General features: G+C 39.9%; 1 protein-coding gene across 6 annotated transcripts in view; it reads left to right on the top strand.

The window, feature by feature from the left end:
• The window catches only part of AAGAB (alpha and gamma adaptin binding protein), a 49,241-nt gene that overhangs the window by 31,686 nt on the left and 4,985 nt on the right, over window positions 1–12,570 (top strand). For all 6 annotated transcript variants that reach the window (XM_036280438.1, XM_036280446.1, XM_036280402.1 and 3 more), the window contains exons 6-7: window positions 11,377–11,459; window positions 12,292–12,388. In XM_036280438.1, the coding sequence (XP_036136331.1) occupies window positions 11,377–11,459; window positions 12,292–12,388 (180 nt within the window). The remainder of the gene's footprint in view (window positions 1–11,376; window positions 11,460–12,291; window positions 12,389–12,570) is intronic.

Here is a 12,570-nt window from a genome sequence, read left to right as displayed (position 1 = left end):
TTCTGGCATGAGTAAGATTTTAATGAGACAGACTAGAAGTAACGATCCTGAGATTTTGGACTTTTTTGCTTATTGCATTCTAAATAAATCCTGTTTTAAAGGCTGTCTAAAGTGGTATTGATACTAACTATATCCCATTGTTCTGGGCAGTTAAAGTAGTAAATACTTAATATTACTTGTTAGTGAAAGATAGTATAATTTAAATTGTTTTACTTAGAGTCATAACAGATAATTCTCTTCAATTTAAGTGAAGACTCTTATATGTACATAGTAGGTGCTCAGTTAATATGTTTTTGCACCAAGAAGTCGCTGGTTCGGTTCCTGGTTGGGGCACATGCCCAGGTTGTGGGCCAAATCCCCAGTGGAGGGCATGCAAGAGGTGGCCAATTGATATTCTCTCTCTCCTTTTCCCTCTCTCAAATCAAAAAAAAAAAAGGAGTACATTGCACTAATGTGTCTTTAGTTTCTGGCATAGAGCTCCTACTGTAATACAATAAATTAGTATTTTGTTTTTGTCCTGGCTCCTAAAACAGCTCCAGAGCAATAAAGGTGAAAGATGTGTCTTTTGTTATTCAATAACAAGCCCCTTTCAACCACACCTGAGATACTATTAATGAAGTGACTTTTATTTTTTTATTGTTTTTTATCCTCACCCGAGGACATTTTTGCTTTTATCTTCAGGTAGAGCAGGAAGGAGAGAAGGGGAAAGAGAGAGAGAGAAAAACATTGATGTGAGAGAGACACATCAACTGGTTGCCACCCACGCAACCACAACCAGGGCTGGGCACAAACCGCAACCGCGGTACATGCCCTTAGCGGGAACCGAACCCGGGACTCCCTGGTCCACAGGCCAACACTCTATCCGCTGAACCAAACTGGCCAGGGAATGAAGTGACTTTTAGAAAGCCTCTGAGGATGAGGACTGGTTGCTAAGGGGTTGAAACTTTCATCCCCACACCCTGGTATCCTTGGTGTGGAGAAGCACTGGAGGTTGAGTTAATCACCAAGGTGATTAATGCTGCCTACATAATGGAACCTCCATAAAACCCCAAGTATGGGGTTTGGAGAGTTTCCAGGTTGGCGAGCACACTGAGGTGCTCTGAGAGTGGCGCACCCAGATCCATTGCTCTGAGCATCTCTTATATCTGGCTGTGGCCGAGTTATATTTTTTTATAATAACTTGCTAATCTAATAAGTAAACTGGTTTCCTGAGTTCTGTGAACTGTTTTAGCAAGTTATTGAACTTGAGAAGGAGGTTGTAGGAATCCCTAATTTATAGCCAGTTGGTTAGAAGAACAGTGAGAACCTGAGACTTGCAGTTGATGTCTGTAGGGGGGTTGGGGTGGAGGAAGGGACAGCATTTTGGGAGTTTGTCCTTAATCTGGGGGCCTGCGCTAATTCTGAGTAGTTAGTAACATAATTGAGTTCAATTGTAGGACACCCAATTGGTGTCCTCCAAGAACTGGAGAATTGCTTGGTGTGGAAAACCCCACACATCTGGTGTCAGAAATGTTGGCTGTGAGTAGAGAAGGAAACAAGGTTTTCCTTTAGGGACCTTGATGAAAATGGTTGAGAAACACTGGATCTGGTTGCACACACTAAGCCCCACCTTAGAGGAAATCCCCCGATACCATTGCATTCATTGTAAAGGTCAAACTTCTAGGAAAGGCCCGAGTTTCCATTATATGCATTAACGATATGACCTCAAAATGCTCCAGGAAACGACGTGTTTAGAAGCCTTCACAATTGGGCTATGCATTTTCGATATCTCTATCCATATCAATGTGCTCACTGTAACCTTTCCTGTCTTGTCTTACATTTCCTAGACCTGGAAGTCTGGCTGTGGCTCAAGAAAAGGGATGTGGATAAAATCTCTGCAGCTTACTTGAGTTACCCTCAGTCCTTGTCAGAGCCGGGCTTATGGCTGCGGAGACCTACTGTTTGGGTGTATCTATATAATTTGATAATGTCCCCTTATTATCACCATGAAAGGAAAAACTGTGGGTCAATGCTTTATGCCAAATGTAACAGATTTTTAAAGTTGACTCTCCCCACCCTTTTTGTGTCCAGTGAGATGGCCTGCTCTTTCCCTTTGGTACGTCAGAAAGCCTGGTTGCAAAGTACTTTGTTATCAGTAGATGATTTAGGCATCATGCTCAGTACTGTGCCTTGCACTTGGGAGCACTAGGTCCATAATAAGACTTGGGTTTAAGGACAAAGAAGATGGTTAGTAGAAGCCTGATGCATTGTTTTGTTTTTCAAATGAAGTTGTCACTGTTTCACATAGGAGGGTAGCAGTGTCAGCTAATTTACCCCAAGAACCCCATGCCTGCTTTGTCACCTGAGCTCTGATGAGAGACGTGGGGGGTTTAGTCTGTACTCATGGCTCTTGGGTATTCAGTGGATCTTTTTACAAATGCCACCACCAAGCGAAGGGCAAGGAAGGGAGATTCTGTTGATCTTTTATTGTTTCTCATCGGTGAAGGAAGGATTAGACTAAACAAATATTGCAGAGTTGTGACTTTGGTCTCCCGGTGGAAAACAATAATTGTAGAGATTGGATTTCAAAAGCCATGTTTATCTATAATGGTTTTATCTGCAGTGATGCAGGTAGGTAAGGCTTAAGTGGAATTTTTTTTTTTTTTTTTATCTTCACCCGAGGATATTTTTCCATTTTTTGTACAGATAGAGTGGGAGGGAGAGAGAGGAAGGGAGAGAGAGAGAGAAACATCGACATGAAGGGACACATCGAGTGGCTGCCACCCGCACGACCAACCAGGGCCGGGGACAAACTGCAACCGAAGTACGTGCCCTTAGCGGGAACCGAACCCGGGTCTCTCCGGACCGCAGGCCGACGCTCTAACCGCTGAGCCAAACTGGCCAGGGCTTAAGTGGAATTTTAATAGTAGAAACAGATCTTTAATAGGATAGTTTTCTATGTTTTTCCATTATAAATGAAAAGAATTGTTCATCTATTAATGTATGTTCCCTGAATTTACTTGATAACGACACCACGGCAGAAATCCCAGACTCCAGTTTAAGGGAACATTTGCAACTGAGGTAGAGAGCAGTGGCAATGAATGAGGACCAAAAAACAAGCTCCGTCTGGCTGCCTGATACCTGGCCTGCTCTCCTGAGAGAGTAGATGGCTAATGCCTGTGATATAAATCGTTTTTAAAAAAGAAAGTAAGAGCCCTGGTTGGTGTGGTTCAATGGTTAGAGTGCCGGCCCACACATCAAAGGGTCATGGGTTCAATTCCCAGTCAGAGGCAAGTACCTGGATTGCAGGTTTGATTCCTGGCCCCTAGTCAAGGCACGTGTGGGAGGCAGTCAATCAATACGTCTCTTTCACATCGATTTTCTCTCTCTCTTTCTTGCTCTCTCTCCCCCTCCCTCTGTTTTCCCCTCTCCCTCTCCATTCCTCCCACTCTCTAAAAATCAATGGAAGAAAATATCCTTGGGTGACGATTAACAATAAAATAAAGAGAGTAAGAAAATGCTTAAGTAAAAATTTGATTTTAACATTCTAGAAAATAAAACATCAAATTAGTGAGAGGAAGCCTGGTTAATGAAGAGGGTTCTAGGGGGCTCTGTCTCTGCCTAGGTGATCGTGGAAAGATGGTACCATGTCTCTGGACCCCAGTCTCCTAGTCTGTAGGATAGGATAGAATTATAGCAACACTGTATTCTGTGGCTGAGTTCCTTGAGTCAGAGTGAGTTGCTTCGCTTTATCCTAGTGCCTAATATTGTGGAACTGAAATAATTATTTGAGTAATCTGACAGTTGTCTAACTGTTAATGTTATGGTCAAAACTAAAATAAATAAGATATATACTGATTTCTGTGTGTGTGTAGAAGGCATAATTTGGTGGAGGTGATTCTGTTGTAAGAGAAAAAGGGGAAGAAGGAATTGTGAAAAATTAGAGAAGTGGAAGGGAATAAATGTGTGAGTAAAATGGTGAGATTTTTGTTTTAAGAAACAATGCCCCAAATTATCCATAAACAAATGAATGGTGGGGAATCTCTTCAGATTAGACACCGAGAAGACACTTGCAGGCCTGCTTCTGCAGCCACCTTACAAAACATTTTTGGTAGTCTTGCTTTGGAGTTAATTTTAGAGCTGGTTATGAACCACATAAGAAAAGTCATCCTTTTCTTCACGGCAAATCCTTGTTTCATTGCTCTTATTATTTCCCACACTTGCTTCTGAGTGAGATTTCCACTTGATTCTAAACATTCCTTTGAGAATTTTTGAGAGTGTACTTCAGGCTCTGGAGATTGGACTTCACAATGGGAGCGTTGTTGGAATTAGTGTAAAGCTTTCCTTTATAGGACCTTTGGAAAAGACAGTGCTCATTTTGCTGTTTAGTTCATTGTATTAAGAATTTGTGTGCCATGCACGCATAGAAAAAAGACTAGGAGCACATACTCCAAAGTATTAATTGGTATATTCCGTGATGTGATTTTCTTCTTTATACTTTTTCGTATTTTCCAAGTTTTCTACAGTGAGCATACCCTTCAAATCAAGAAAAAGAGAAAAACTATTGTCTGATTACTTCCTGGTTAGGCTCATTATATTCTCAAGTATTGGCAGAAACCCTTGCTGACTTGTTGAGCAGGTGCCCCAGATGTTGTCATAGGAAGAACACAGATTCACTTCTGGATCCAGAACAGATACAGTATTTAAGCCCATTTCTCTAAATAAGTGGTGTTTTTAATAACATACTTCCAAGTTTTACCCTTCTCAGGCAGCAGTTTATTTTATTTTTTATTTTTATTTTTCTATTTTTGTTACAGATGTTTCTTCTTTTTTACCCTATTGACACCCTCCACCCTATCCCCCCCACCCTGTCCCCGGCTTTGTTGTCCATGTCCATTGGTTATGCATACATGCATATAAGTTCTGTGGTTTATCTCTTCCCTCACCCCACCACCCCCTCTTCTGAGGGTTGTCAGTCTGTACCCTACTTCCACGTCTATGGGTCTACCCTATTCCTCAGACTGTTATGTTCATTATATTCCACAAATAAGTGAGATCATGTGGTATTTGTCTTTTTCTGCTTGGCTTATTTCACTTAGGATAATACTTTCCAGGTCCCTCCATGTCATCTCAAAGGATAAGAGATCTTTCTTTCTTACAGCTGCATAGTACTCCATTGTGTATATGTACCACAGCTTTTTTATCCATTCGTCTACTGATGGACACTTGGGCTGTTTCCAGATCTTAGCTATTGTAAATAGTGCTGCTATGAACATGGGGGTGCATATATTCTTTCAGTTTGGTGTTTCGGGCATTTTAGGGTATATTCCTAGAATTGGGATCACTGGGTCAAATGGAAGTTCAATTTTTAATTGTTTGAGGTAACACCATATTGTTTTCCATAGTGGCTGCACCAGTCTGCATTCCCACCAGCAGTGTACTAGAGTCCCCTTTTCTCCACTCCCTCACCAACACTTGTTTGATGATTTGTTGATGGCAGCCATTCTGACAGGTGTGAGGTGATACTTCATTGTTGTTTTAATTTGCATCTCTCTGATGATTAGTAAAGTTGAGCATTTCTTTATATGTCTCTTGGCCATTTGTATGTCCTGTTTGGAGAGGTGTCTATTCAGCTCTTCTGCCCATTTTTAAATTGGGTTCTTTGCCTTCCTTTTGTTGAGTTGTATGAGTACTCTATATATTTTGGAAATTAACCCCTAATCTGATGTATCATTGGCAATGATGCTCTTCCATTTTGATGGTTGTTTCTTTTGCTGTACAGAAGCTTTTGAGTTTGATGTAGTCCCATGTGTTCATTTTTTCCTTTGTTTCTGTTGCCTTAGGTGATGTATCAGTGAAAATTCTCAAGCAGCAGTTTAGCAAAGAGAATAAATCAGTTCTAATTCTTTTTTATTTCAAAAACATTTCAATTTATCAAGCAAAAGTGGAATGTGATATTAAAGTGAAGGCTTATTTCCCTGATACTAGTGAAAACATTTCTGTTGAAGCACTGCTTAAAATATGTTTTTATGTAAATAATATGGAGTGATTTTAAAATACCATTTAAAAATAGGTACAGCTTCTTGCCCTGGCCGGTTTGGCTCAGCGGTTAGAGCATCGGCCTGCAGTCCAGAGAGATCTGGGTTCGGTTTCCACTAAGGGCACGTACCTCGGTTGCAGTTTGTCCCCGGCCCTGGTTGGGTCGTGTGGGTGGCAAACACTCCATGTGTCCCTTTCATGTCGATGTTTCTCTCTCTTTCTCTCTTCCTCCCACTCTATCTGAACAAAAAAACCCGAAAAAATGTCCTCGGGTGAGGATAAAAAAATAATAGGTACTGCTTCTCTATGTAAGTTGAAACATCTTAGCTGTGCTTATGGTAAGTTTGGTCATGTTTATCACATGGGTGAAAAAGAACATATTTTGTGGGGAGAGAAATGGGATTTTTTTTAAAAAAAGAGGAAAACTTGAACTTCTTAAGATGATGCCAGATAATTGTGGCTTTAAAGAAATAAAAGCTGAACTATGAACACAGAAAATATATAACATGTCCTCTAAGGCATTTTAGGGCTCTGTTTATGGAAATTCTTAATATTGTAATCAGTATATATACTTTTGAAGTAAAAACTCTGTTTAGCTAATGCTTGCAGCCTCCCTCCTATGAGGCCGTCAACGGGTATTTCAGCATCTCTGCTATATACTTAACACTGCTGGGAGCTGTGGAAGGTAGAAGAACACTTAGCTATCGTCTGTGTGCAAGGACTTCCTAATACAGTTAAGGATGGCAGATAGACTTCAGACAGGTATTTGTACAAGCATTTCTCTCAAGGCCTAATTGAATAGTTAGGACAAAAAAGGCAAATGGCACTGAGGGAGAAGTGATTGTGAGCTAAAATCATTCCAGAGTAGGGGGAAGGTATTTATAATGTTGACAGGAGGAAAGATGGAATCTCTTAAATGTTATTACTCTTTTTTCATTGAAAATATTTTCAAGAAACTACTTAAAACCTGAGAATTTTAGCCCCAAATTTCCTGTCCTCACTAGTAGATTTGTATCAGTGGTTCTCAGTTGGTGGTAATTTTGTGTTTTCCCCACCCCCAACTCTGGGGACATCTGATAGTGCTGTAGGCATTTGGTGGGCATAGGCAGAGATTCACAGGACACTCCCTGCCACCCTCATACACACACAACAAAACCTCAAATGTCTGCCACTAGTTTTATGTGACTAATGCCGTCAGGAGTTATGGGACTGGGTTGGGATTAATGAGAAGCACAAAGTGGTATAATTAAACCAGGGACATAATGAAGGATTACTGACAAAAGAGAACTATGGTATATGTGAATAAAAAGATGTATTTTTGCATTTGACCCAAGTTTGTGTCATATCCAGTGTTTGTATATTAAGCATTGAACTGTCTCAACTTTTATTCTTTACCTGTTACCTCTGGGCTTAATGGCAAGAGGAATTTAGAATCAGAGAGTTCTGGATTTCATGTTCAGGTTCTAGCTATGTGTCTTTGGACATGTTACTTAATTTCTCTGAGTTATAGTTTAGTTTATTCCGTTAAAAAATCAAATAAATCCTCTGTAAAGAAGATAACAAAATTGAGATAAAAGTTGATTTCTGTTTGTGTATATTTGTGTGTAGAAGGCATATTTTGGTTGTTGTGAGGATTAAATAAGCATTGTATGTTTGGTACTGAGAATGTTAGCTTGCACATACAGGGTGTGGCAAAAGTAGCTTTACAGTTGTAAATACACAAAACAAGAGTTTATTCTTAAATTATTAATTATTGTATTATTTTTCACATGAACAACTGTAAACCTACTTTTGCCTGTAGTTAGTAGTCAGTAAATGTTAGCTATTAATGATTATTAACCCTTAAAATAGTTCTGCAAGGAAAGTAACATTATACCCTCTGCGTAAACGTAGAAACAGGTACAGAGAGGGCATGACTTGTATAAGACCACACAGTAAGTAGTAGAACTAGGATTCAAATCTGTGCCTTTATTTATCTCCAAATTCATATGCTTATCATATTGCCTTGATAAAATAGTGGAAAAGAGAAGAAAAATTAGAAGGAAGAAATGCTTTTTTTAGAATGACTTTGCCCTTTCCCCATACTAAAATTTCCCCTTTGCCTCAGTTTTTAATTCTCTAAATGTCTCATGGAATGCATATCAACTTTGCTATGTGAAATGAATTTTGTTTCTAAAATAACAATGTGCTTTAGATTTGTAAAAAGATATGCACATAATTTCATATATTTCTAATTTTTTTGAAACTTATTAAAAATAATAAAAGCTTATACCAAGGTTTAAGAATTTTCATTTCAAATCTTTATTCTAGAAGCTGTAGTTTTGTTTCTGACACTTCCTGGACAAATTCTATGCTTATGACCAGTACCACTGGATTTTTTTTTTTCCATGATACTGTCATTTTTATCTGTTATTACACTGGTGCCAATTTACTAGTCTGCTGTAGCTGAATCAGATGTTTTTATAACCAGAGTTTAATATACTTGCTCTGCCTTTCAGAATAACTTACTTAACAACTTCCCCATTCTACAGCTCTGAGGTTCCAGAAGAATCAATGAGTAGGTGGATTAATTTATTCCTTCCTAGTCTAGTATTTTGTGGCATCAATAAAACCAGAGATACTAAAGCCAATTTCAACAACTACCTGCTAAAATAATAAATCCTTCTTAATAGGGATGACATTTCCATGCCTGAATTCTGCGGTGAAAAATCTGGCAAACAAGGACAGATTTGTGTAATCCTTTTCTATAAGGAGAAGAGTGTCACAGTGGGTGCACACGGGCAGAATTCGGCTAAACGCTGGACTAGGAAAACTGAGGGTTTCCTGAAAATTGTAGATGTATAAAGTGAAATCTAAGATTTTTGAGCAATATTAACGTGCAAGCGATCAGCTTTGGATAAACAAAAATGGATTGTTTTACTAATTGTGAAAATTTATATGTTTCTAACTTCCTTAAAATATAAGCAGTAGGAACATAGTGAATGAACTCTTGTTAGTTGACTAAATCCTCTGTTGTATATAAGAAAATACTGAGCAAAAGTTCTTCCAGCTAATTTTAAGTAGCCTGAAACCTGATTATGAACTTATACTCATCTATGAACCCTAAAAGGATTCTGAAATTTAAGGTTCTTGTTCTTCTGTCTATTAAGTAATTTTTAAAAATATCTATGCCCAGCAAGTTAATGTTGAGAGAATATAAAGAATGCCCCTTTATAAAATCACAAACTTCCAGAGCTGAATGGACTTTAACAACCATGTATAGTAAACCTCTTATATTATAGGACAGAAAATTGAGGCACAGAAAATTGATTAATTTGTCTAAGATCGCACTGTAGGCAGAGCCAGGAAGGAAATCCAGGCTCTAGCCTAGCCCAGTGTGCTTCTCACTCTTCTGACTTTTTCATTATTTTGAAAAATTGGGGCATTCATTTTTTCATTGTGGTAAAATACACTTAGCACATAATCATTAAATTAGAAACAAGTATCTTTGACTAGGTAAACACATGAACATGAAATGAAAGTCAGAAGGTACACAGAGGTTTACAGTGTACAGTGATGAGTCTAGCTCCTTCTAACCCTGTCCATCCTAGATCCCCTCCTTGGAGGCAGTCACTCGAGAATGAGGCATTTTAAATAGACTGCTCTGGTCTAGTATCATGTGCAAGCAGACATTATTGCATTATACTTCATGGATTGCCGTCTGGCCTGCCAAGTTTAGGTACTGCCCAACAGAGGAAAAACATAAGCTGTGGAATTGGAGTATGGAGAGATTTGTGAATTGGATTGGAAAATTACCCTAAGTGCAAGTTATTTCCAGTAATAGAAGTAAGTGCTCTCTTACAGCGGTACACTATTACTCTATGATGCCTTTTGTACAAAGAGCCTGAGTATTTTATAAGGGCCCTCGTGTGTCCTCATGACATGTGAACTCCCTGAGTGTTACAAAATTGCATACAACTGCTGTGAAGTCTATAACACATTGGCCAAAAAAGGAAGAATTATGTTGATATTTGAATAAACTTCCCCAGTCTCTGCGAAACCGTCAGTGTGGGACACCGCATGGATCTGCTCCTCAGCCTCTGAGCCTCCTCTGCCTACCTCATGAAACCTCAGTGCTTGATCCTTGGATGGGCACACCTAGGCATTTGGCCTGGAGAGTTCCTCGCCGATCGATCGGATGAGGAGGTGAAAGGGGCTCCAGGAGTGCACGTGCACCTGCGGCCCTGCTGCCACCCTTGGGGTTGTGGAGCAGGAAAGGCGGCAGGGCAGCAGCAGGCTTTCAGGACTGAAGCCTTCACAGCCAAGGTACTGGGCTGATAGCACGTGCAGTAAGGAGGCGAGGCAGCTGCCCGCGGGGTGAGAGGTCAGGCTGGAGTGGGCTGCAGCCTAGACCCAGCATGCCTCAAACTGCTTCACCCCAGTTTAAAAGGCAACTCTCCCAAAGCGAAAGGAAGGAGGACTGAGACTGCAAGTGGCTCTTTGATGGCTCTGTGTGACTGAGTGTCTGACAACAGGTTTCACCTGGCAGGGGAGAGGACGTAGGACGTTTGTCGGTGGTTCAGACTGAGAGGAGAATGGGTGCAGGAAGAGACAGGGAGAGGAAAGGCAAGGTGGGAGGACGTTGTTTTTCCAAGAGAGTTCTTTGACTTCTATGCTGTTAGACTCCTGAGATGTGGGTTTCACGTTCTACTCTGCGGCAGTGTTTCGTTTTGTTTTGTTTTGTTTTCAGTTTCCCCGATTCTGACACTCTCCTGGAGTCCTTGGCAAAAATTCACATTCCTTGGCCTCTGTCTCAGGGATTCTGCCCTAGTCTGAAGTAGGGAGAGTACTGCCTACTGAACACTGGGGTAGTGTGATAAATGCCCAGGTGATTTTGGGGAACACTATCAGCTCAGGACTGATGGCTTTACTTTCATCAGCTCTGGGTGTTCTGCTCTAGATTTCTCCTCCATTGTAAATTTAACATCTTCTCCATTGTAAATACAGATATCGGGAGCCTTAATTGCAAGTGGCCCATTTATATTGAAATTAGAGCTCTATTTCAAAAAAGCATGCATGTTCCCCTTTAGTTTAAAACACTGGAATATTATTAGTTCATAGTGACTATTAAAACACCAGTGCTGTTAATCTTTGCAAACAGAAGATTTGTTATAATAGTTCTGCCATTATATTTGACCTGGGTTAATACTATGATTTTTGAAAATTATTCAGGGTTTAGAGTATAGTAATTGGTAGTAACTATGCTTTACAGTTAGAACTTTCATAATGAGGGAATAACCATTGTTTCATCATCACAGTCATTTTAACAACTTAAAATGTAAATTAAAATGTTCAGTGATTGTATTTTTTTCTTTTCAGATAGGAACCAAGGCTTTGGCCTTCTCAGCTCATTGGGCGGAGCAAACCATAGCATTGGGTCAGCAGACACCTGTCACTCAGAGGTACAGGTTTTTCCTTTGTCTTTTATCCTCTTTGGCTTTAATTTATCCTTGTCATTATTAATCTTTACATTATTTATTATTTTTTCCTTTCCATTTAAGAAGTGACAGAGAATATTAAAAATAGATAAAAGGAGACTCTAAAACAGTCCTTTTGTGCCTGGTACCTGTTGAGAGAAGGCTGGTTCAGCATCAGAGCAGTGAGCCCTTTCAAGATGTTTACAATTTGGGTTGTTTCATATTTTCTTGCTAGAGTGCTTTTTAAAAAGTGTTAGGATTTCCTTGAGGCATAAAGTTGTCTCCAGATCTTTAAATATAAAAGTGTTGGTTCTTTGTTAGTACTTCCCATGCACAAGGCCCTGTACAAGTCTGAGGCAAGGTCCTTGGCCTCAAAGAGCTTAAGATAGGCTGATTTCAACCCTCTGTCCTCAAGAACTTTGGTCCGAGTTTACCGTGGTCGCCATGCTGGAACCATGGGCACAGGAGACAGTGCCACACTGTCTTTCTGGCATCTTTTTCATCAGTCTCTGAGCTGTTTGTGATATGATCATGTTCATTTTCACATGGATCTTAAACAAAACAAACATGTTTTCATAGTCAGTAGCAAAATCATGACACTTTCTAATTTTTCCTTGAGGGAAAATACTCCCGAGTTAGTGAATTTTTAGCTGTTTATTTTTTCATGTGATGTTGAATCTTCTTCCATCTCTCCTTGCCTCTAGCTCCTACTACTGCTTCTCTAAAGACAGCCAGTGGGTGGAAGTGTGAGCCTTTTGGATTTAGTTCTGAAGTAGCCTACTATTAAATTATTACTTGTGTGTATTTTCCTCAACAGCAGCCCCATTTGCCAGCAACAGATAGGACTGAATCCCTCTTGGATCATCGGGGTGGTGCAGCTAACACAGCAGACGCTCAGGTTGACAGCATTGTGGGTAAGTTCCTCCTTTGGCTGCCAAGAGATAGCTCTGTGGGACTTGGACTAGCCAATGTATCAGAGAATAAATTATCCGGGGGAAATTGACTTTATATATGGACAGGGGGAAATATTGACAGTGTTCCCCAAATTAATGTGAGCCTTGCAATGGCTATCAGAAAAAGGAGGGAGAATAAATAC

This window comes from Molossus molossus, unplaced genomic scaffold (genome assembly GCF_014108415.1).
Source record: "Molossus molossus isolate mMolMol1 unplaced genomic scaffold, mMolMol1.p scaffold_m16_p_1, whole genome shotgun sequence".
Classification (NCBI taxonomy): domain Eukaryota; kingdom Metazoa; phylum Chordata; class Mammalia; order Chiroptera; family Molossidae; genus Molossus; species Molossus molossus.
This window is presented reverse-complemented; position numbering and strand designations above follow the sequence as displayed.